The sequence below is a fragment of the Haemaphysalis longicornis genome, unplaced genomic scaffold (genome assembly GCF_048455015.1).
Source record: "Haemaphysalis longicornis isolate Haplotype H1 unplaced genomic scaffold, Haemaphysalis longicornis Haplotype H1 scaffold_9, whole genome shotgun sequence".
NCBI classification, from domain to species: domain Eukaryota; kingdom Metazoa; phylum Arthropoda; class Arachnida; order Ixodida; family Ixodidae; genus Haemaphysalis; species Haemaphysalis longicornis.
The window spans coordinates 98,819,430-98,845,882 of NW_027526460.1; the positions used below are offsets into that span (position 1 = coordinate 98,819,430).

The 26,453-nt window shown below is 43.5% G+C and overlaps 1 protein-coding gene across 3 annotated transcripts in view; it reads left to right on the forward strand.

Moving 5' to 3' along the window:
• LOC144151380 (uncharacterized) overlaps positions 1 to 26,453 on the forward strand; it is a 155,790-nt gene that overhangs the window by 99,126 nt on the left and 30,211 nt on the right. For all 3 annotated transcript variants that reach the window (XM_077682414.1, XM_077682415.1, XM_077682413.1), the window contains exons 11-15: positions 9,048 to 9,119; positions 9,808 to 9,879; positions 14,539 to 14,607; positions 22,787 to 22,858; positions 24,198 to 24,269. In XM_077682414.1, coding sequence (XP_077538540.1) covers positions 9,048 to 9,119; positions 9,808 to 9,879; positions 14,539 to 14,607; positions 22,787 to 22,858; positions 24,198 to 24,269 — 357 coding nt within the window. The remainder of the gene's footprint in view (positions 1 to 9,047; positions 9,120 to 9,807; positions 9,880 to 14,538; positions 14,608 to 22,786; positions 22,859 to 24,197; positions 24,270 to 26,453) is intronic.

Here is a 26,453-nt window from a genome sequence, read left to right on the forward strand (position 1 = left end):
GTGTACTCCAGGTCGGACCGAACGCCCCCGCGACTGTGGCACCATTGGCTACGTGGCACCATTGCCACGTAGCCTGAAGTCTCCAGGCTACGTGGCAAACATCCACGTAGCCTGGAGACTTCATTTTTGTTTTGTGCTTAGTAATTGTCTTTGCTAGCGGGCATCTAAGGACGACTTCGTGGCTATGACGCTACGCCCACACAAAGTGGACGCCACGGGTGGGTGTGGCTTAGGTTGTTATGCTGCGCCCACGAATGGGCTGGGTGTGTTTGACTGACATTAGAACTGGGAGGAAACTCGGACATGGTTTTGCACGGTCGAATAGAACTCAGGATGCCCGTGGTGGTCGCTGCTGCGGCGTGGTTTATTTTTATGATCGCCGTAGCACGCATACTTCTAGCCCGACAGGTCTTTTAAACGAAGGAGGAATTTCGAGCTCGTTTTTAGCTATCGAAAAGTGCTGTGCATTGGTTGTGCCGTCATCTGGCGACAGACCCCCGTTTGCGACTAATTAGAGGTGGCTTGCGCTCCATGACGGCCGAGGAGCAAGTCTAGTGTGCGCTGCGGTTTTAGGGGACGGGCAGCTTCTACAGAAGCCTTGGTGGCGACCGCACCATCGACCGCCACCAGTCGGCCGTCAGCCGGTGTGTGCGCAATATGATCAGTGGAAACGTGTTTCCCAGACCTCTCCTATCTTTTAGGTGGTTTGGCGGACATGACTTCCGCAGGCTCCTACCGCGCGTCTGTCCATCTGCAGCCGGTGCGTGCGCTTCAATTATCCTTTGGTCGCAAAACAATTTTGAACGAGGCATTGCATGACCGTGTGTTTTGTTTATCATCAGCGCGGCAGAAAGGTTTCCTCGAGAGGTTTTGCGACGAGCATTTCTCGTGAAACCTTTACTGGCATAATTACCTTATGCGTATTACATATACGATCAAGGAGGAAGTCGTCGTTCCGATAGCCGGTTGAGGTGTTTTATTCTCAGGGGTGAAGCCGATACGAACGCACATCTGAGCGTTGAGATAACCCAGATTGTTTCTCGCGCATGCACCTTCTGGGTTTCATCTTCTTCCCCTGACACGTCTTTGGCCATACCCTCGAGTCTTCATTGGATATATTCCTACCTTCCTCTTCCTCATGGTTGATGCTGGCACGCCGCACACCCCGATAGATTGAGGGCCTGTTGCATCTGTTCATTATCTTCGCTAGAATACAATCAACGGCGTGTGCCTATTGTCACAGGCTATCTTTACACATTTCAAGGGATTTTCAGCATCACCGTGGTATGGCAGGAAGCAGAGCATGGAAACTGAGTGAATGGGTCAGCTAAGAATGATAAAGTAACAGCGTGACGCCAGAGGGATGTTAAGCGAAAGTGGGAATGGCGCAAAAGAAGAGAGGGTTGTGAGTGGATTGAGCACTATGAAAAAAAAAGCTGTGAAGAGCTTCGTCCAACGATAGCGGTGAGGTGCGAAATGAAATAAAGCAAACAAATCTGAAAAGTTGTCGTTCTGGCTATTGCTTCCTTTGTAGCACATGGCCACTTGGGCGATTGTCCCGCAATGGGGAGCTTTGAGGAAGTAACGCGCCCGGTTCGCAAAATTCATGACACTGTGAATTTGAAAAGTAACAGTTCTAGAATAGTGCATGCAGAGTTTAGCCTGAATTTGCTGTCACGGGTGTAAAACAGGTGCACACCACCGTCGCAGAACTGCGATTCTAGGGAGGTTGTGGCGTGTTTCAGCCTGCTTTGCTGGTTATAATTCACACGCTAAGAAGAACAAATGAAAGAGAAGAAGCTCACCCAAACACGTAATATCGGAAAAGAAGCCGTTTGAAGTATTCCTTGCCAAAATACAAGGAACCGAAAGCGAGGAAAAAGGCGTATGTAACACGTGTCAGGAACGAAGTTGCTAACATGTATTGCCAGTCTTTCGCCTTAAAAACACGTAAGCAGACTGGAGTTACCCGAGAAAATTTGGGGTCGAAAAGCGGGAGGGGGGGGGGGGGGAATTCCATAAGGTTGAACGAGCAGCAACTGTTTTGAATGTGGGGTGCTTCCATCATCCGCTTTCTTTTTTGCAGTTGGCTATAGTCACGTGATTTCACACTGTGCCACCAGCGGCATAAACTGCTTCTTATCACAAAAAAATTTCAAGCAAAAAGCTTATATTAGTTCCTGGAATAATAATTAAAATGAACTTTGTAGTGAAATACAGATTAATAAAGCAAAAGTATAATAAAATAAAGTAGTTCGATTTGCTTGCCCTCAATAGCCACTGGTGCATAAGAGGAGCGAGAGAACGCACTGAAAGATGCGCCACGTCCTTGTCCCGCATCTTTGGAGCGTGCTGCCTTGGACCGATTAAGTCACCTGAATATTCAGCAAGTAGCATGAATCGAATTTTTAAAGCGCTTTAAACCTACCCCGAAATATTATCATGAGCTTATTATTATCGCCACAGCTCCGCCTTGCCCGAGTTTCGCTCAAACTCGGGCCTTCTGGCATAGCACCCAGGGACAAGAAAAGCCACAACACAACAGCGCTACTACCACTGAAGTTTAATGGAAAATGACACTCGCTTATCAACGCGGTAAAGAACAGACAAAACTGACAAATAAAAAACAAGGAAGAAAAAAACGAGGTGAAGTCATACGAAAATTTTTTGCACCTCAGACACACCCGTCAACAGTGCGGGCGCCAGCAACCTCAAAAAATTCAATTTCTTTGGCTGAAAAGTGCAAAGATGGTGCACTCATGCACTCGTCTTGCGCTGTCTGAATATTCACTGCTTCCACCATTATTACCCTGGTGCGCTCGGCTCTCGACCTGAAAAACACTTCACAGTTTTCCAATAACGGACCACAAGCAGCATCTTCACAATCTTTGCAGGGGGCCACCAAGTGCCCCTCATTGCCACCGCGTACCTTATTTTCATGTTCATGCAATCGAAAATTAAGACAGCGTCCTATTTCGCCTAAGTAAAACTTACCACAATTCAGAGGAAGGCGATAAACAACACAGTCAACATATCTAACCTATTTATTTTGATGCTGGATGTTGCCCGGTTTGTTCTTTTCTGAGTTCGGGCCAGTGCGCGTGCATAACCTTCACAACTTGTGAGGCGCAGAAAAAACGACGTCCACACCCCCCCTTCCCTTATTTTCGATATTTTTAAGTCAAGTGAAATCTTGTTGATATCTGTTACGACAGCAACTTTGCCTCTTGCTTTGTTCCCCTCCAACTGCTGCTGCGGTTGACGATCATCTTTCTTTAGTTTTTTTTTAATTGTTTCTGCGACTGATGTTATTAACAAGGCTGAATACCCAGCCAAGAGGACCCACGGAAGTTGCTGGTAAAAGGTATCTTTCATTGAATGAGCACACATTTTGTTAGAGTTCAACGGGCGACCCCGTGCAATGGCTCTCTGGACCGCCTTGGAACGTGCCGAAGTGAACGGCAGCACCGGCGTTTTGCTGCGTATCTCATACTGCCAACAAAGATCACTCTCTGATCTGAACTCTTAGATCAAGAAACCTCATCTCAGAGTTCTAGGCACCTCGTCGGTCAAGACCAATGGAGCCAAACATTTCCAAAAGGTGGTCAGTGTGTGATCAACGTGAGTAGTCGTCAACGGACCTAAAGGTTCTCTCAACACTGCCGTCAGCCAGCTGGGTAACCACCAGCCGGTTAAAATGCGCCAGATACAGCTCACTCAAAACAGGAGCGATACAAGAACCAATACATACGCCTTCTTTTTGAAGAAGGACCTGATTGATCCATGTTATAGCAGTAGACGTGACATACAGGCGAAGATGTTACAAAAAACTGAAAACACTAACACCAGTCTTGTTCTTAAGTGAAACGGCCCAAAATCTTTCAATCGTCTCTTCAACGCAACAAAGAATGGTGTCCTAGGGAAATGAGTGGTATAAACATTGATATCTACGAAAAAACACCAATGACCCACACTGCAATCGCGTCTCACAAAATGTACGACCGCATCAGAATTACTGACCACCAAAGGGTCACCAACCAGCAGAAATCCTAGGTTCTTTTGCAAAAAAAAGACCCAAATCTTTTTGCCCAGTATTCCTTTCTGAAACTATTACTCGTAACGGCACGTCGGGCTTGCGTGTTTTGGGTGAGAAGAAAACTTCAAGCGCAAGCTTATCGTCTTTTACGATTTCCTTGGACATCCCATAAAATTTAAGGTAGGGCTTTGGCTTTTGCAGCTGACAGGGAACACTCAGTGGGCGCAAATACAGATTCCACAGCCTTGTTAGCTTTCTCGAGGTAAAGGTCGTTCGAAGAACCGCTAAATCTCCCTCTTTATCTGACGGCAATACGCAAAGTGCTTTTCATTAACTTGGGATATCGCTCTGCCAGGCTCCCACTGCGCAGAGTGGTATCCTACCATAATGTACAGCAGCTTTGCGTATCGCCGTGAGATAAAGAGGGGGATTTTGCGGTTCTTCCGAGCGACCTTTACCTCAGAGAAGGCTAAAAAGGCTGTGGAATCTGTACTCACTCCCACTGAGTGTTCACTGTCAGCTGCAAAAGCCAAAGCCTTACAGCTCTCTAAAAAGCTTCACCTTTATGGATTGACCAAGCAAATCGTAAAAGACGACGAGCTTACGCTTGAAGCTTTCTTCTCAGCCAAACTCCCAAGCGTGGCGTGCCGTTATGAGTAATAGTTTCAGAAGGAAACACGTGGCAAAAATCTTTTGGTCTATTTTTGAAAAAGAACCTAGGACTACTCCCGGTTGAGGACGTTTCTGTAGTCAAGAATTCTGATGCTGTAGTACACTTTTTGAGATAGGATTGTGGTGTGAGGCGTTGGTGTTTTTCCATAGATATCAAATATTTATACTACTCACTTCCGCAGGGCACCCTTCTTGGTTTTGTTAAAGAGGCGATTGCTAACTATGGAACCATTCCTTTTCACAACAATGCGGGCGTTAGTATTTCCGGTTTTTCGGAACCTCTTGGGTTGTATCTCACCTCAGCTTCTGTAGAATCGAACCACCAGGTGCTTGTTCAAAAAGAAGGCATCTGTATTGGCTCTTGTATCGCTCCTGTTTTTAGTGAGCTGTATGTGGCGCATTTTAACCTAGCTGGCTGAAGGTAGGGTCTAAATAAACTTTGGGTTCGTGGATGACTACCTGGTGGTGCTGCAAAGCAGAACTGATGGCTTTTTTCATCACGTTGTTCCCACACTGAATACGTTTCGGAAATGTTTGGCTCCATTGGTGTTGACCTATGAGGTCCCTGAGAACTCTGAGATGAGGCTTCTTGATCGAAGACTTCAGATCAGAGATAGCGATCTTTGTTGGTGGTATGAGGCAGGCAGCAAAAAGCCGTTGCTGCCGTTCACCTCAGCCCATTCCAAAGAGGTCAAGAGAGCTGTTGCACAAACTTGCCAGTTCAACCCTCTTACAAAATCGTGTGTTCATTCAATGAACGACAGCTTTCACCAGCATTTTCAGCGGCTCCGCTTGTCTGGGTATCCAGCCGAGTGAATTACGTTAGTAGCAAAAACAATTAAGAAATATAATAAAGAAATATGATCGTGAATCGAAGCAGCAGAAGGGGTAGAAAAAAATATGCAGCAGAAGGGGGAGGATGACAAGGGAAGAGGCAATGTTGATGTCCTACTATATAACTGCAATATTTCATATAAAGAAAATAGGAAGTAGGGCGGGTGTGGACGTCGGTTTTTCTACGGCTCACTAGATTTTAAGGTTATGCGCGCGCACGAGGCCATACTCAAAAAAGAACAAACAGTGCAACATCCAGGATCCGAACAAGCCGGTTAGATGTGTTGAAGGTGTTGTTTATCACCTTGCTCTGAAATGCGGTACGTCTTACGTAGGCCAAACAGGACACTGTCTTAATTTTTGATTGCGTGAACATGCAAATGATGCACGCAGTGTAAATGAGGGGCACATGGCTGCCAACCACAAATATTGTGAACATGATGCTTGTGGTCCGTTAATGGAAAACTGTGAAGTGTTTTTCCGGTCGAGAGCCCAGCGCACAAGGGTAATAATGGAAGCAGTGAATATTCAGGCAGCGCAAGACCAGTGCATCAGTGCGCCATCTTTGCACTTTTCAGCCAAAGAAATTGAATTTCTTGAGGATGCTGGCGCCCGCGCTGTTGACGGGTGTGTCTTAGTGTGCAAAAAAGTTCACCTCGCGTGACTTCATCTAATTTGTTGGTTGCTTTTGTTGCTTTCTTTTGTATTTTTCAGTTCTATCTGTTGTTTAGCGTGTTCATAAGCGAATGTCTTTTTCTAATAAACTTCTGTCGTAGTAGCGGTATTGTGTTGCGGCTTTTGTAGTCCCGGTCCATTTTTGCGCTGAACGATGCATATTAAGAACAAATGAATGCTTTATGAACGTCTCCAGATACAACCAATATGCCTTTGGAATGACGCATGAATATACATCAACACGAAAAAAACAACAATTTCGGCTTTTAATCTTAGCTATGTATCTGTCATATGTAAAGAAACACTTAACAAGCTGTCAGGGTAGAACAGAGAAACCAGACTCCAGCACAAATTAATGTTATCGATAAAAATATTCCACTGGTGAGTAAAAGAGGATGCGCAAGGTGTTGTTGTTATTAAACGTAAAACAAAATCTTGGCATACAATATTTTTTGCAAAACGTTGTCTTTCGTCACAAGCGCAAAGTCTGATTTGTGGCAACATAAGCTCACAAATGTCGATATTCAACTTTACGGCAATCCTTTTGAATCGCAGTTAAATGTTAGGGATTCTTTGCGGTTTTACTACGGCACTAAACCGTGCTGAAGTGGTTGTGCTTCAAATGAAAATGGTACGCGACATAGGAAGTAGAACTGAACACCGTTGAAAAAAAGATTTGTAACGTAACTATTAAAATACCAGATATCATAACCTATGAAATAAAAAAAGTTAGATAATACAACCACCATTCTCTCCACGCAAAGCAAGCACTTTTTAGGGTCGCAGCTTTAATGTTCCAAGAAAACAGTGTCGAATAAAGAGAGTTATTTTCGTTATGTCATGCTTTATCCGACTGCAAAATCCGTCTGCAGAAGCTAATAATTTTGTATCGCTGAAGACAACAATTTCACCCAAAGGAACCAATAGAAGTTTACCTACACGTTGCGGGTTTATCTTAGTGAAATATGTTCTTATCTTTAGTTTTGTTAGATATGGTCTTGATGTGTTGGTCCATGGAAAAGCATTTGCAGTATTCATGTCATTTGTTGTAAAATAGGATTTTGAAGGAAATCCTAAAATATTGTTTTCTCTTGTAAAACGATTGCAGTGTCCCCACTCTGTAGGCTGGTTAGCGCTTGGCAGAACAATTTTAAAAATGTTTAGCATCGTACCCTTCCCGCCTGGTATAATAGCGCCTGCCATCTTGAAATGAGTCAAACAGGGTTTTAGGCGCGAAGCTCCTGAGGGCTCGGGTTGTCGACGTCTCATGTCGTCGCATTTTCATGTGGTCAGCGTAATAAAACACCGGGACACTCGTTTTCGAACGCCTCGGGCTACAACGCAACGTGCACTAAAAGAGTATAATGGATAAAACCGGTTCAAAACAAACTAACAAGATAGAAGTATTTGCATAACGCTCCCTGTCCGCTTCAGCAATCGTCAAGTACAAGCATAAGCTGTTTGTATACCAGCTATAATTTGGGTTACATTCAAATACCCACCGGCTCTTGACGTTAGAGCAAGAAAAGGCATTCTTACCTGGCTCCGGGGCCTTGTTGATCACTGAGGACGAGCCTCAATGGCGGGAATTGCACTGCGCACGCGTTGACCCCTGCCACAACCCCAAACTGGACCGACGGGGTATGCACATTGCTTAAACCTGCTTCAACGCGAGAGAGGGCGCCACCGCCTCGGCAAGTGCGCGATTCCTCCTCTCAACGATGCTTCTTCAGTGGCAAACAGCGCGCGCTGTGTGTCAAGAGAGAGACTTACAATCTCTTAATACACTGATAGACTGCATGCTTTGCCCCCTCCTAGGTTTCACGCTAGCGGAAATGACCCGGGATTTTTTTTTTCTGTCGCCATCAGGACGTTGGGCTGCCTGTAACCAAAAAAAGAAAACTTGATTTTCCCTTTTCCGACGTGGCCCGTCTTAACCGTGGCAGGCATTTTGCTGGCCCTACATATTTTCCCCTAAACCAGTCCTTCAATGCGACGGAATGAACGTGTGGGCTCTTTCCCGTCTTGTTTTTTTTTTACTGATGAAATATTTCCTGTTTTCGGTGTTTACTTGAAATGACTTCACAATTTTTTTTGAGTGCCTTATATTGTTGTACTCTTGTGTTTTCTTATTGCTGCCAATGTTTATTGCACTTATCCACGTTAAAGATCCCTAGGTGGTCAAAATTAATCCGGAGCCCTCCACTACGGCGCGCCTCATCGCCTGTGTTGCGTCGGCGCGTTAAACCCTACAACCAGTCAATCAATTATTGCACTTATCACAACTGTTATTACTTTATCGAGGTTTCCAGTAAAGACACTAACTTTGACAGCCTTGTCTATACTGTTTCACTTATGTACGTTTGTAACTCCCTTCAATAAACTTTTTTGATTATTTGATGCCTAGAAGCACTGAGAAGAAAGAAAATGTGGTGCTCAAAATGTTCTTATTTGCAGGAGGTCAAAGAAACCCTGTGAAACGCAACAATATTTATTATGTTACAATAGATTGGTCAAGAACGGGTTTCGGTAATTTGAGAACATAAGAAAAAGGGCTACAGTCACTCGGAAAAACTACTAAGCTACTGTGCTCTGAGCTTCTGCGGCCACATTATCCCCATACGAGACACGCCCATAGGGCATATTTTTAGCGGGGGGTGAAGTTTAGGAAAGCGTCACAGCGCGCATATAAATCTGCCTGTGGAAGGGTACTCCACGATTGAATTATATTGCTTCTGGAACGCTACTGTAACTTTCATTTCTAGGAATGAAGACTTGCTTTGAATCGAATGTTACATTTTCATCTTTCTGCGCTCTTCCTTTGCTTTAGGTGGCTCGACAACAATAATATTGAAGCACTGCAGCCGGGTGGATTTGCCCCTCTCAAGACCCTCCAGGTGTTGTGAGTGTCCAGAAGTGGAACAACGTTTTAGTACTTCATGTGTTAGAAGTAGGGAGGCCAACAAAAACAATGGAGGCTTTTTCTTCTTATACAGGCAACACCAAATGTTTTCAATCACCTAAGGCATACGTCGTTTTAGTGGTGTCTGAAATTGGGATCGCAGACAGACTTAGCAATCGTTTGAAATTTAAATTCACAATTTGCCATCGCACCTGTTCTCAAAACACTCTCATATCTAAGGGCACTTTATTTAGTTATTTTGTGCGGTCGACAGCGTGCAGTATCTACTCAATGATAACATTCCTAACAGAATTACATGTTTTTTGTATTGCCAGATGGCATGCCAGGGACCTGTAACCGTCTATGACAGCTGCATCCTAAAACAGACGGTAAAAGTGGAAGCCTGCAATCTGGCAACTTGAGTGGCGTTAGTAGTTATGTGAAATGGTGTCGATGTTAAATTTGGTTTGCTTTAAACAGAAAAATCAATCAACGAGTGTAAAAAGGCCCGAACGATTAAGATAGATCTTTGCTATCCGGAAATTTTTCCGTTGCAATGTAGCTCTTGACTCACTCCTCAGGCAAGCACTTTATATGGTTGTCAGGATAGCGGAGTATGTTTTATAGGGACTTGTTTGTGCGCATGGTTTTGTGGTCAATTATGCTTACTTGTTTTCTTGTTTCACAGGTCCCTAACAAGGAACAAGCTAGTGCGTCTGGGGCCCTCCGACTTTACGGGACTGACGTCGCTTGTGACACTGTATGAACCATTCCATTATTTCTCGGGTGCTCCATTTACTATATTGTGCATACAATTATCAGGCTGTGTAATCTTCCTAACGCAGGTTTTTTGGTGGATGCAACTCTTCTAGCCTCATTCGTATTGCAATGTCTGGTTTTTGGGAGGCCTTACAATGTTTAAAATTGTGCATTAGAGGTTTATGTCATTGTTAAAAATGTGGCTATGCTTTTCACATTAGTGATTTATACTCTCTTAACATCGCCGCTGGTTCACTTCAAAAGAACATTCCAGAACGACCAATGACTGTAACCAAATGTGCAAATTCGGCGATTGACGATGCACAGCATGCGATTAGAGCAAAATGTGGTATCGTCGCTGTAATAACATCGCAGATGCACGCCTTGCGCTGTTGTAACAGCGCACATAGTATATGTTTTATCTAATCGCATGCTGGTCCTGTCTATTTGCTGTATTTGGGCATTTGATCACGATGATTGGTTGTTCTAGAGTGTTGGTGTGAAGCCAACCCGCGGAAGATTTTCAAGAGTATGTTTAAGAATATTATCCAGGGTCTCTCTCACTCAATTTTCCTCTCAAATGTAAGGTAAGCTACTAATTTTGAAAATCTGACAACTGGTTTCGGCGAATACGCATTTTATCCAAATTCACAGTTTATGGTTACTTTCTTTCACCGTGCTGTTCCCTTTCTTTCTTGCGAATCGCCCCTGTATATTTTGTATAGCTGCTATGCTTATAAGTAACTTAAGTTTTGTGTTTAAAACACCTTGAAGCTGGCTGCCTTTGACATCTGAAGGTACCAAATGAAAATATTTTAGTGGCTTCCAAAAGCGTGTTCAGGCATTTGTTGCAGTTGATCTTCAGCGTTCATACAGCCACTGCAGCCTTAACTGTAACATGTATTTTTGTGCTGCTCAGCACAGTGTCTCAGCAGCTGAAATAACGCGGAACAACTGGCGAAAATGTAAAGAAAACTTGCCCCAATAGTCTTCAGATGCTATAGGCTATTCAAAAGATTTTTTTCATATAGTCACCATCATTTTCTCTTACGCTTCGCGGTGTTACAACTATGTTTATGTGGTGTCTGGTATAGCGTAGATCGTGATATGCGAATAAGGCACCGTCATATCTATTATTTTATTTTTTTATTTATTTAAGACATACTGCCGTCCGAAGACCAAGAAGGTGGGCAGGGATTAATTTCATAAAAAAGCATCAATCCACATGGTAAATTGGTACATATTTCTGAAAACAGTCAAACAAGTGTGAAAAGACAGAAAGAAAAATAAGAAACTGACAAAAAACAGGAATGATAGCAGTACACAAAGAAAAGTAGCGGCACAGTGAATGTTTAAAATATTGCAGAAAGTACACGCTTTTCAAAATCCGACACATTTCTTTTGAAGGAATAGAAGGAATAGATGTACGAAAGCGACCGCCGTGGTGGCTCAGTTGCTTAGGTGTTGAGCAACTGAGCACGAGGTCGCGAGTTGGATTCCCGGCCGCTTTGGCCGCTTTTCTGATGGAGGCGAAAAGCAAAAGCGCCCGTGTGTACGAGGTTTCGGCACACGTTAAAGATCCCAAGGTGGTCAAAATTAATCCGGAGGCCTTACTACGGCGCGCCTCATCGCCTGCGTTGCGTCGGCGCGTTAAACCCCACAATCAAATCAAATCTGTACCAAAGCGAATCAACGATAAAAATTATCCTTGGCATCTCCTTCGTTACCACCCGCAAAAAGTTTCCTACACGCTTTTGTCTGGCTGTGCGGCCATGTGCTTAACTTTTTTTTATAACTGGGCCAGCATATATAATAACTCGGTACTAATGCTTTCTGGATATCAGCGTTGCGGTTGGTCTCCGCGAAATCCCCTCACAAACGTCTCAAATATCCGGATGAAAGAGGTAATCCTAATTTCATTTTCTCTTCCCTTGCGATTTTTGTTGCAGTCGATGTTTGGAGAAAACCCGCGGATTGCCTTGTGACCAGCTATCCCGTTACCTCGTTACGTCGGGATAATAGAAATACTAGAGCATAGAGCTATGCTAGGGCTACACGCAATACGCAGCCAACAAAAAAAACAGTTGGAGATTACGGCCGGAAGTGCAGTGAGTTCCGGAAGGAAACTGCCGGATCTTCCGCACAGGAAGGCGAGACTTGGGTGCAAAGTTTCTTTCCCCAGTCTCTGTGTTCAGAGAAACGAAAGGGAGCACGAATGCGGTGGTGTTTTCTTGACCGGACGACGAACAACAAGCTTTAGCGGAAATCCTTGCGGCATGTTTGGGTTGTTCCTGATATAGAAGGCAGAAATAGCCTTTGCGTCGAGCCCAACCTTCTCAAGCGGTTTCCTACTTAAGCCCAAGGGTGCTGGCGTTATTTGTGCGAGCAAACAAGCGCGTACTATATAATGGTACCGAATGATAAATTTGGGTGAGTGGTAACTCGCGCACAGGAAAAATAGCTTTACAGTGCGCAAATGCAAGTTTCCAAAACCTTGTAACGAGTTCACTCACCGTCATCACCAGCATATCTACGGCCACTGCTGGGCAAAGCGCTCTCCTATTAATCTCCAATTACCCCGGTCCTGAGCTAGCTGCGCCCAATTTATCCCCGCAAACTTCTTGATCTCATCTGTCCATCTAACTTTCTGCCGCCCCCTGCCACACTTGCCTTCTCTAGGGATCCACTCTGTTACCCTTAATGACCCTCCCTCATCAATGGGTGGTTTTTTGAAACAAAACTAACAGCAGTGAGTACAGATTCTGCACGAGCGCCCGAGACAAACGGTTCTACTAATCCCGTCTCCATGACTGCAGTGCGACATAAAATACCTATCACACACCACTAATCCGAAGGGGCAACTTTTGCCTCATTAGCTGATACATGCATTAGGACCATTAAGGCGGGCCACCCGTGGCCATTTTATTAAAGCATGCCGGCTATAAACGTATTGTTCATAGGCTTAAAACTGAGCGCATGCTAAATCTTTTACTACTGTAAAACAGTGTATGTCAAACTCCTCCCCCGGTTTTCTTTCCGGTGAAGCCGCTTTACTCGGCGCCGCTCCGGCGTTCCGTTTTGCCACTGCCGACTCCCCTTTTTGGCGGTGCTTACAGGGTTAAGCACGCGCACCTAAGCGGTTGCCTGTTTACGCGGCCACGTGCGGGGAGTGGAGCGAGGAAGGGGGGGGGGGGACGAACAAGGTGTCATGCCCCCACTATTGTCATGTCCGTTGTGTTTGCGGGATGCTTACACGTGGACGACAAACAGACGAATGCAGCTTGCCTTGTGTCTTCACTAGTCGAGCGGATGGGGTTGTTTGTTAGACAGTAAGATGCCTCGACGCCAGAGGGAAACGGGTGGCCCCCAAGTGTGTTCTCTAGAACAAAGCTGAAGTCCTTCCAAGCTTCATTCAGCTAAATGACTGGGAAGTATGCTAAATCGCAAATTAGAAACTAATGTGGGTTGTTTCGTGCACTCCGTCGACTGCATTCAGCTTCACCGGTCGCCTATCTTCAAAGAATGAAAGGACACTTATTTTTTCGCAGATATTACAGTGGTTGAATTCTTTCAACAAGAAGATCTACGTACACGCTGATCGTACGGCTTTACCTGCAGTTTTTACTGAGTACTAGATTTTATTCTTAAGACCTACCGAGGCTCTACAAGTGATTACGCGTAAAAAACATACAAAAATACAACAAAGGCTGTAAAGTTCGTGTTACATGTTTAGCCGTTGCCATAAAACTGTGAGCGACCTTGAGACGCGGCAGTTAGTCGAAGATTTTTCTAGTCCTGCGATGCCCCTTATGGGTATGCATAGCTGAAGAATGTCCTAATTGGTGCGGTAATATCTCCACCTTAAGTTCACGACCAGCTTTCCTCGACGTAGAGAACTGAGAGGCAGTGATAGTGTCCTGGAGAAAGGGAAACGAAAACGGTAAATGTAGCGCAATTTTATTTGGTGTCACACTTGATGTGGTACCGTAGATAAGGTAAAGGAATCTCGGGGCGAGCTTTCAGCGCACTCAAAGTGGTAGTCCGCATTTCAAATTTGGGGCATCTGTCAGAGCAGAGCATTGAAGTTTAGAGCGCATATTTTCTAATACTCTAGTTTTATTAAATGTAGTAGAGAATTAGAAAATTATCAGGTTGGAAATATTTGTTCGAAGTAAGGCGTTTGGAGTGGAGAAAAAAATAGAGAAGCCAGGACCTGTTTCGCTGCACTGTAAGCGGCCAAACAAGTACCACATAAGGGGAAACCACCTTTTTTGACGAAACACCCTACTTAAAGGTTATAAATTTGCTCGTATATTTTTACTGTGACGGATCCCCGTCTGAACTCTTTCTAACGCTCTGCTAGAAAAACATGAGGGTGTCGACAAACAAAAGGCAAAAATTGTACCATATGGGTAAATTTCCATTCGGTTAGGCAACCAAATGAGGAAGTCCTTTGAACCGTTGGGTGTGTGTTTCAGCAGACATCGCACGTGCTTTCTATTTCTATACGTCCTCTCATCCCTCCCCCCTTAACCCAAAAATGCCGCAAATGTTCTTTCAAGCTAAGTATTGTTTGCCATCCAATCAGGTTAGCAAAACAGTGCTAATCAATTGAGCCTTTTGAAGCCTGCTGGGGTGCCTGTTTTCTTCGTTCACGCAGGAACCTGGCCTACAACCAAATAAGAGAAATTCACGGAGCATTCGCAGGAATTGAAAACCTTCGCACACTGTGAGTGCACTTTCCCAACTTCGCACCTAAGCGTCGCAAATGGCATTACATCTTTTGGATTGCTATCATGTCCTGCATTGTTCTCCATTCAAACGCCCTACGGTTAAACGACTTCAATCCCAAAATGGCCGGCAGAGTGGCCGCTATCCCGGAGATCCTAATTTTTTGCATTCTGTAAATTAATGAAGGGAACGGTATCCAATTTGCACAATAAAGTTTGCTAGGAAATAGTCTACAGTTACTTTTATGCATTGAATGCGCCAAAAGGAGTGTTCAAAAAATATGAGATACGACTTGTTCGTCTCGCCAGGAACCATTTCGGTGAATGCTTTCTCGTAGCACCCGGATCGATGAGATTCTAAATATATGTGCAAATACACAACGATCGTGGACGGGCTCGTTTCTCGGCTTACATGCATCGAAAATAAGCAATAGGACGAACTTATTGTGATCGAAATATTGCTGGCGCTAAGGTGGACAAGCATGAAGGACGAAGGGTTACAGAAACGAGCGAAGCGCACTTCACTCGTTTGTGTAATCTTTCGTACTGCGTCCTTGTGCAGCTCAGCGCCAGCAATGTTTCCATTCAAAAACCAACGACAGCCATGTCTCGTTTAAATGGACGCCTCCGTTCTCCTAAAACATCTTCCATAATGTGAGTCGTCCATAATAACGAGTCAAGGTAAAAAACACAAACATTAAGGAATATTCATTTAAGAAAAGCTCGTTACAGGACTAATCGTTTAAGGAAACATAATGGCAAGCTCGGTCCGTTCACGCTTAACAGCCATTGCCTCCACTGAACTGACCACAGAAGCCTTGACTGACTGTTAGCGGAGCGAATATTGGCACGAACTAGTATTATCGTCCTGTTATCTCGCCCTGAGCCCCTGGATTTGCTCTTTCGGGCGCATGCCGAGCTGGGCGATCTTGTTTTACGGGGAAAGGGTGTCACCCTATCATTACTGACCTAGGGTGTTGGCTGATCACGAATGTTTTTGATCTAATTAGATGGTACTCGAATGAAGAGTGTTCCGAGATCAATACATGATTCGGCTTTGTATGATAGGGCAAGAAGTAAATTCCTGGTACGGGCTGGGGCCTCGGTTGTCAGCAGTCATCTTTTAGATTTTTTGCTTTGTGGACCCGTGTCCATAATAACGAGACAGAAGTGCCTGTATTTACCCGTTTTTTATTTATTTATTTATTTCGAATACTGTTAGCCCTTTTCGGGCTGGTACAGGGTGGGAGGATATACACATTTTGTCAACACATCAAGCAATGAAACAAAATAAACACATCACGAGAGATACATTTCCAACTTTCGTTCAAATGATTGTACAGTCATTGCGTCATCAAAAATCTGTGCATCAAGCGCATTCCAATCTTCTATTGTCCTAACAAGGGGAGAATATTTAAAAACATCAATTCTTGCATTGTAAGGCGTAAAAACATACGGGTGATTCACACGGAGAGAGACTCTGCCAGTGCGGGACAAATAGCGCGACTGATCTAAATTGAATTTATTAGTAGAGAGCTGGTATAAAAACTTCAGTCGTGCGATTTTTCTGCGTGTTGACAGTGTTGATAAATTTGCCATAGCGAGCAAGGTGGTTACGGACTGTGTTTTGCGATACTCTGAAAATATAAACCGCACTGCAAGTCTCTGTATTCGTTCAAGTTGGTTAATCTGATATTGCTGGTGAGGGTCCCATATAACGCTAGCGTATTCCAAAGAAGGACGTACGACGGCTGTGTACGCCTTAAGCTTAACTGCAGGTGTTGCATGCACCAATTTTCGTTTCAAAAATCCAAGTTTTCGCTGAGCAGATCCACATATGTTATTTACATGCTTACATGTTACATTTAATTACATGCTTACATTTACATGCTTACATTTAATTACATGTTATTTACATCCACATATGTTATTTACCAAAATAGCCGGGCATAGTCGGGACTGCGGGTTTCTGTATTAACGGGCAGAATTGCATGGCGGGAGACCGGTCGCCGAAATTTTCGTTCATATTGCGGGGTGTACATATTAACGGGGTCCATATTAACGAGACATGACTGTAGCCCCATTCCAAGCTCTGGTTATAGTGATACACGTTATAAAAAGCACGTCAGTAAATGTAGCTAATTTTATGATGTCTTACATTAGCGACCTATTCCAATTTAGCTGTTGTATGGATATTGCCCTGTCTTCGCGGATACCTTGTCATCTGTCATCCTGTTATCTCTCATTTTTCACCGGATACACTAAGAGAATAGGAGATACTGAGCCCATACGTGAAAACAAGTGGTTGCATTAATGTAATATTTTTACAAGAGGCTGGATGCCCCGTGAACTACCCATAAAGACTATGCGCGGCACGCATATGAGACGGTGCTGAAGGAAGAAAGGATGAATGGTGGGAAAAAGAGAATATATGAGGAACGTATCGCTGCGGTCACAGCCTCTTGGCCTGTCGTGGCAGTTTGGGTACCTGCCTTGTCAGCCGGTGCCTTAATTGGAAAATTGTTTTCGGCCGTGACATTTCTTCCACATAGTTAGGGGCTATTGGGCGGTGGTTAAAATTATTGACCCGCCCTTCCTTCTTCTTTTATTTCACATCAATACTTATTATCGATAATGTGCTTGTTTCTGTGAAGCCCTTGTCGACGGCGCCCTATAGGTAAGAGAAGTAAGGTAAGTAGGGTTTTTTTAGATTATCCCTTTTAGAAAAATCGAAGCGGTTGCAAAAACTAGAATGAAGTGGCAGTTTTGCCATTTTATACATCGATGAAAAGGATCAACCTAAACAAATTCTCTAATGTCTACAAGTTACGAGGTGCAATAAAGGTGCCGCATGCCACTACATGCTTTAAAGGAATCTTAATTGGTGGCTGCCTCCAGGGGTGTCAGAACCGAAAACGCTGTTGTTGAAAGGTTGTTAATTTCGCTTCTTATTAAGGCAATAGCCTTAACGCCTCTACAGAAGCAAAAAGTAACACAATTGGTGCCCAAATTGCCGCTGCTGTAAGCAGAAAATAAATAAATAAGAACACTTGGGTTCGTGTGGTATCTGAACACGTTACATTGGAGTACGAGCCAAGCTAGTTAACAATTCGCCAACATGGCACGAAAGCTAGCCTTGTGCGTCCCACGTGGCAGGTGAACGTGACGGAACGGGAGTAGAAGAGATACGCGGAGGAGAGCTGTTACTGTGGGGATGCTCCCAAATGAACTGCGGCCAGTTCGCCTCAACGAGCTATTCGCGGGAAAACACGAAGAAACGAAAGCGAAGAAAAGCGAGGACGATGCTATATGGGCGAAATTTTTGGTCATCGTAATGTCTACACCTTTGAAGCACAAAGCAGGGTTATGTTTCCGACTTGGCAACATATCCCTCGTCGGCTTGGCTCTTGTGTGTGATCCACGAATAGAAACAGAACTATTTTATTTTACTCGATTTGCGTTTATATTTAGGTTACCTAAGAAAGCACCAGTGAGAGCCAGAGCAAGAAATATTTTACAACATAATTCTTCTTGTTGACCACTGAAAAGTGGCGTTTGAGTCCTGGCTATATGAAGCAAGCGGCGTGCACAATTAGTTCCGCACTGGCTTACGCTGCAGCAAAATTCTTACACGCCATTCCCACAAAAGAGCAAAAACAACATTTGGGGAGTTCCCGTATCCTGAACTTCTGTTTTTCACCTAAATGCCGAGAAAGGTATTTCTAAAGCCATAGATTGATAATAGGAGCAGGAGTTTTGTGATATTCGCGTCTGTTTCATTTTCTTTAATGTGAAGTCAGCCGCCCTCGATATGCACCATACTTTTGAAAAAGAAAAAGAAAACTGTATTGTGTGTATATGTTTTCTAAAGAGCGTATGGCACTGAATAAAACTGCGCTTAGTCGTCAGTATATCGTTCTGTTAGGCGGGCAGGAAATACCGAATACTTTATAAACCTTTCTTCCGGTTTCAAATATTTATGTTTAGTTAGATGATTTCGCTTAGTTTTATGTTCCTGTCGGCACGGTAATCCTGCTGCCTGCTTTTAAAAGTGGAATTGCAAAGAGGTTTGTTATAAGCCCCTCGAGGGCGTACAGCATTATATTTGATTTTGCAGAGAACGCAATTGCACTTCTTTAGAGTTAATGCGGTAACGAGCGAGGACTGCACAGGCAAAACGTCGAGGCGATAAAACTGTCAGGTCCAAAATTATTGATCCCCCTAATCCCGCGAAACCGACACAGTCAGTTCCGACTTGGCTTTTAGATGCGATGCTGAGAGGAGCATCTCTTGCCGGCGGCCCTGTCCTTCCTGCATCGTCGTCGTCCGCGTCCGCACAGCTGCGTCTCTCCTCCGCTCACCCCCTCTCCTCTCTACGATAGCGAACACTCTCGCCCAACATCTGCGGGCGCGTGGCGCAGCGCACTCTCACTCCGCCGGTGGGCGGCGGTGCGCGCAGCGCAAGCGCGCTGTGCGCATGTGCAGCGCCCTCTCTCTTCGCGGTCTCCTCTCCTTCGTTCGCGCGCGGCGCATATAAGTGGAGTGCCGCGCTCCGGCCGGTCTCTCAGTCGACGGTCGCCCTCGCTACGCTTGCTCTCTCTCTCTCTCTCTCTCTCTCTCTCTCTCTCTCTCTCTCTCTCTCTCTCTCTCTCTCTCTCGCATCACCCGACGATTGCTCACGCAATTCGAGTAATCGACCCAACGGAAACGCACAATAGAACCCCCTTCAGCGTCGCATCACACCAGGGTTCCCGCGAGGGGAGGTGGGCTTAATTTTTTTGCTCAGCAAAGGACTGTCTGAAGCTATAACTCTATTACAGTTGTTTAAATAAATGTGCAACGCTAAAAAGAACACAGTATTCTTAGCAGATAGTTATTTTTAACCTGACCCAACAATATTCTTTGCCTAGAATCAGCGGCAGGAGCTTAGGTGTTTAATAAAAAAAAACTGTCTGTTCTACACTTTGGAAAAAATACCACTGCTTCCAAGGTGGCCGTCTAGTAATGCTACCCACGTCATCTTGGAATATCAACGATATAAACAGGCAGTTCCTCAGGCATGCGTTTAGGTTGCTGTTTTTATGTATTTTGCTACATTTTTTCTAGACTTTATAGTCTAATTGCCGTGCCTCATTGTTCAAATCTGTAGTTGATCAGAGCAGTGCAATGGTAGCGAAAGAGAAACACAAAGGACCAAATGTGGCTAAACGCAATTTCAGATATCTATGGCTCATACTTGTGTGCGGTGATTGTGGGAGGTGGCTAAAGCATATGATCCGCAGTAAATGGGGGCTCTCTTTTGAAAAGGAGTTTATTTTTTTGAAATCCGGTTTAGAGGAAAGTATGCATGTCTACGACCTTTTGCGAATGGTGAAGAACCCCAACTCACACAGCACCACAGCGCCACAGTTTTTACTACTCAAGTTACAAAGAAACTTCACGACATACCTCATCCTTATTTATTACTTGTTATCTTCACTTACCTTCGGTTTTATGTGGTGGTTGTTTATTGGCAATGAAAAAATAACCTAATGAACCAAAAACTAACAAAGGCTTGTTCAGGAGCTGGTTGGTGCAATCTTGAATTCAAAAGTTGCGTGCGCTGCATACTATACGAGAGACTTGGATGAAGAAATAAACGAACCATACATTGGTGGGCGCCCACGTATGGTTTTTATCATTTACTAACTAATGGCGTGTTTTTTTCATCGCCTTGACCCTCAAATTTGCTTATTTGCATGGCACGCAGCTATTCAACTCGAACACCGAACCCGTTTCCTTCGTCGTTAAACGCAGCCAATGGATTTGTCGACATGTTCTTGGTATTTTCAATCGCACATTGACCAATAAATCAGCAAGCATAACGCTATCCAACACTAATATTTTTAACATCGCACTAACAACGTGGCTGCATTTTGTTCCCATCAATACTGACCCACTAGTTTTCAGACATGATTGTGTGCGATAGATTCATCATACCTGCTGCAATCAATACTTGTGAAAGTTACAAAGGTTATTGGGTACTGAACACCAGTGTTCAAAACTGCAGACGATATAGGAGAAACCGTACGGCCGCAACAGGTAATCCAAAAACATATCCTTCAAACCACCCTATGTTCGTGAGCCATAGTTTATTTCCTGCGTGGAATGATGTATGCACCACGGGCTATCGCGTCACGGCCATGACGCTTCCGTTCCCATATCGAGGCCAAATAGGAAAGGCCGTTTCAACCATCTTGGCCGGAGAGACAATCGAGCTTTGGAAGCTACCGAACGCTTTGTTTCGCTATCTTTTTTCTATCGTTCATGCGTTTCCAAATGAGTGACGATAAAAAATGTGGGGAAAGGGGAAGACCATGGCTCTTCCAATCTAAAGACCTCCCCATGGCTGTGCCAAACCTTCGTGATTCATTGCACACTGACACCGTAATAGAAAACTTAAGGGACTAGGGGGCTGAGGACAATAACAGAGGAAATTTAAAGGGCAGTTACAGTGTTACTATGGAGGCATGGCCATGACATTCATTAATATTAAGAGTCAATTAAGACTCTATCAGCCACCCCATCAGACAGGGTGACACCATCTCCGCGAAAATATTTATAGCCTGCCCGGAGGGGTATTTAGAAAGATTGATTGGGAAAGGCAGCGATACGAGTAACTGATCAAATTAAGGTAACCGATAGTGGCAGTTACCCACTTTTTTGTTAAAGCTCTCCTAGGACTCAAAAATAGCGCTCAGAAAGGTCAATGTTGGAGTAAAAGATGCATACGAAGAAATTGCGGTAATATAACATACTTTCATTAAGACTTCGCTGTAGTGTAACCACTGAATTTAAGTGATGCACAGGTAAAGCCATACTAGCCACGTCTTCAGTGGTCGGTTATACCGACAGAAGGAATTTATCAAAAGTAGAATTTATGTGTGGTAAGGCGTACTGTTGATCGCCCTTATTTAATGAGCAGTCGACCTTCTTCTTCTCTATAAATTGTGTGAATTCATACGTTTCAGAAAATTTTTAATGGGCGGAGACTTCAGGGCGTCAAACCTCTTGGCTTGATGCCCTGGTTAGCAGAATGAGCCTTCGATGGTGAAACAGTGGGATTAACGCTTCCGTTCGTAAAAGTCGAGCTTTGATTTAGTAGCGAATGTCTGGCGTAATATCTCAACTAAATAAAAGAAGTGTAGTTTAGGTAAACATGTTCTAGGAAATTGAGGACCTGTAGTCTAGCAAGGGAGTAGAATGTGTATTTTTTATGGGTGCAAATATATGTAAGGCCAAGGAAACTAGCAAAGTAATGAAGTGGCTACCAGGAGACAGTATTAGAAGTAGGAGACCAAAAACTAAGAAGGTGGGTGGCACAAAACGTTTGGCGGCAAAGAATGGATATATAAACGCAGGATAGATCGTTTACGTTTATTCAAGGAGCCTTCGTCATGTTGTCAAAGAATAAGCTGACGAAATTCATGAGACTATTTTCGCTCTTACAGTGGTTTACATAGTACGTCACAGTGACGACGGAGAAAGTTTAACAAGTGCTGATTTAGTTAACCCCCTCCGAATATATTTACTTTTTATGTGAACTTCATTGCAAAAAACATGATTACTCACCTAACTAAATTTGTGCTTCACTAAATAATTACTAATACATATGCAAGCACCATGCCCGTGCACGCATTTCACGCTAAGCTCCTCAGCTTCAGAAAAGGGCCAAAAATGCTTTCTACTTTAAAAACCCATCGATAGTGCGCAAGCCTAGCTAAGTAATTGGTAGTTTTGCTTGATGACTGGCATACATTTTTCAACTTAACGCATTAAAATTGCTCGAGTATCATAATCAAAAAGCAACACCACAAAGCAGTACAAGCACTGTAGCTGTGACAGCCACGGAGCAATGTGAGCTCAATTCCTTTGAGAGGAGGAAATACCTGGAAAGTACTGTTGCGATCAGCCTTTTCGAAAACCTTTAAAAGAATCTGCGCTTCCTTTTCGCTACTTACCGACTTCTAGTTAAAAATGGTCCTCATTGTGTGTCGTTGCTTAACCACTTCCAGATGAAAAATAGTCGTTAGTGTGTGTTGTGTATTATGCTTTACAATATTGCTGAATTTTTAAAAATCAGGAAGGAATTGAACACGCACTGCAAAAATGCATTTTGTCTCTCATTTCTTTATGCAGGGACCTGGAAGGTAACAAGCTGGATATCTTCACCAACGACACCTTTTGGCCGCTCGCTAACCTTCAATCTTTGTAAGCTCCGTACGTCTCAAAGTCTCTTTTTTTTAATATTCTACTTAAAATGTTGCAGTGACCTGTGCAAACCTGGTGTTTTGTTTTTCGCCGCCAACCTGGTTGCAACAAGAAAATGTTTATGTTTGGTCCTCTCGTTTCCCGCAGAATTTGGTAGAGGAAAAACCCACAATAAAAAGAAACACAGCCGCAAGTAGTCTGCGAACAATCGCCATTGGTGTTCTTCTAATACCACCATGCCAACGCATTTTTTCCTAATGGCTGCCAGAAAAGTATCGCCTAAATCAGGGTCGTGGTTTCTTTTCCTTGAATGTCGCTCGCGGGCAGAATTTTTTATTAGAAGCTTGACATCTAATTTTATGTCGCGTCTGGTTGTTTCACATATTACCAATGAGGTCATATCAGAAATGTTAACAAGAAAGATTAAACTTTAATGACCTCAGCCCACAGAGTTAAAACATTTCATGTTCGTGAGGATAAAGAAGAAAATTCCACAATTGGTTCCTTCTGTTATAGGTCAATATTTTTAATATTTTATTTCAATGATAGCATGAGCAGAGAAACTAAAGAAAGTTTTGTTTTTATCTTAAATTTTGCAAGTTCTGCCGAGGATAACGGTTTACCTTTTCGTCCTCAACCCCCATGTATAACTTGATGTTCCGACGCTCTCCCCTATGAAAAAATGATCTGGCTCTTGTGGGAAGGGTACAAGCTGCTTTACCTGGTTCTATTTCATTTATATAAACGTTAGACACGGGCTGCGTGTAAAGTTTATTCATAATCCTAACTTCTTGTGCTTGGAAAACTAATTTTACTTTCGTGATGATTTTTGGAATTTTCTTTTGTGTGAAAGGTCTTTGCCACTACGAGTATTTGCTATATTTGTCTTCGACACTGTGAAGCCAAGTGTCTATATACTGTGCAATAAGGTGGCAACCTTCCCAAGTCACAGTTCGCATAAATTAAATTCAAATGCAATCACGTTTTATGCCGTGACCATTAATGTAGGTCTTCCTAAGCGTGTCGTTAAGGCTAAGTTCTGCTTGCCGCATTACATTCTTATGCGGAGCTTCCTTATAATTCATATGAAGTGGCCACTATTTTACTCTTCTTTCCGCTTTGTTTTGTCACTATTTTTCATTTAAATACCAGGCGGCCACAATAATATGACCACACAGCCTTGAGCAGCTGTTGAGAGAGTTCTTTATATTAACGGTACATATTCTGCTATCCAACCCCAAAATCTGCTTCAGGCATGTCCATGTTGCTGGGGCAAGATCCTCTAAAGTTTTTTTTTACAGTGACATTGTTTTTTGTTTGCGATGTATCGCACTTACAGGAATCTGCGAAAAAACCTCTTCCGCACATTTTCTCCAGACCTTCTCGCACCTTTACTCAACATCACGCACATGTGAGTCCTGGTGAATCTGCTTTATTCGAATCGTTTGTTCCATGTAAGTAACCAAGTAAAATCACAGCCATACGGACACCTTGGGCAGCATTGCAAACGAGCGTGAATTTCGCTCTCTATCGTGCACAAATTATCCCGTGTCATTCTCAGTACTTAAACAATTCCTAAGTGTTTTTTCCCTGCTTATGACGAAGTTGTCAATAGTTTGGGAAACAAAAGCATGTAAGTAGTTATGGTAATTTAGATGCACCCACAGTGTCTTTCTATGGCAAAAGTAGGCACAACCTACGCAATTGTTTTAGGGCACCAAAGTTCATGTGCTGCATCAACACTTCATAAATACGTCCCTGTCCGCATATATCGTTTTTACTGCAGAGAGGCAGCTTCTCCAATGTAACATTGTATATCCTAACAAGAGAAAGTTAATAAAGCTGTAATCTGCTCTTTGATGTTGGTGTTCCTACTGCATACTGAGTGTGGAGGAAATGGTGGCTGTAGCAGAAACGATCAAGTATTACGTAGCCCGGTTAGTGCTCCTCAGTCGGCATTTAATTTCTCATTACAACAACATCGCACTAATGTTACTGCTACTAGCAGTATTTATACTATTAATATTACTAGTACTACTACAGTAGAACAGTTTTACTAGGTAGTATCGGGGCAGTAAGTTAGTTCATTATATGCGACATTGGTTGCGACAATAGACGAAAAACGTATCTAACAAATCGGCAGTCTGGCCCACGAAAGAGTGCTACATACAAAAACGCATATTTCTGGGCTTCGAACCCGCTCTAAACAATGTAATCATACCTGTCTCTTTGTGGCATTTCAGACTAAATGGACAATAACATCAGAACGTCCAATTGCAAATGAACAAAGTTTGTTTCACAAAACAAGCCTGCGTTCTCATTTATTTGAAAAAGGATGTTACCTTCGTCTCGTGTCTTTTCATAGTACTAACAAGATGGAGTTTCTAACAGTGTCCACAGCGGGCCTTTTTCACAGTGGGCGTTTTCTGCATTTTTAATTTCACGAACTATTTCAACTTTTTCTGTGATATTCTATAGTTTTATTTTGATTTTCTACTATAGCTTTTGAGTTTTGAGCCTCGGGTGAACCAAACATTTTGTCGTTACAGCCGATGTCGCCCGCGCCTCTCACGGTTTTTTTCGTTATAAAAAGAACTAGTGTCACTGAAGCGAAACTCGACTAACCAAACTTCGGATTTTGTTCGCTATAGCAGGAAATTTGCAATATCAGTGTTCGTTATAACGAGGTGCGACTCTACTACAAGATGTGCTTTTAATATATACGCGTAACAAGATCCATTGGGACCGGCTAGCACAATTCTCGTTTATTCCAGTGTATAAGTCGATTGAGAATATAACAAGGAGGGGTAAATTGGTGGCTGCAATATAGAACTTCTTGAAGGATTGTAATAGTAGGCAAAGATCTTATTTATTCATTCCGTCCCTTAAACTTAAAGTAATAGGCTTGAAAGAAATATTTAATATTGGAAAGTAGAAAGGTTTATTTTTTATCCTAGGGCATATGCCAACGTGATGCATGCTCGTAATTGAGCATGTAGAAAAAAGACCACGCTGTAATACTAATTCGGCAGTCCCACTTAAGCACTAACAAGAATGCGTAGGCCTCACTGCTTACTTTGCCAAATCGCTTTTCAAAGCGAAGCATTATTTGCCTGCGTCGCAGCTTTTCTAGAGGCCCCTGTCGGTTCTGTTCTCTGGCAGAATGCGGCGCTGGGCACGACAGCCGCAATCTTTTGTATGTTGATGGAGAATGATTACGCGGGTTTCGAGGATGTTTTCAATTTATGTTAATTATCGTTGGGTTTGGAAGGCTTTACCCCGTTCAGCTGCAGCGACCGTGGCGTTTTGGAGATCAGGTGTGAGCAGAGTCCGGGGGGTGCCATGTATAATAAGCGCTAAATTATTCATCGCAGCCGCCATAGTCTCGCGAAGGTACTGCGATTCTGGCGGAAACTAACCTACTCTCTGTAAAGAAAGTGTACAAACTTTCTCCAAGTAGTGCACTACTCGATTGTTCGTGAACCTCTCGAAGAGTTTACTGAGGACGGGTGGCAGGGAAATCAGCCTGAGGTGCGGGAAGTCGTGAGAAGGGGTCTGTTTACTTTTTAGCGTCTGTAACAGAAAGATGAGAGAT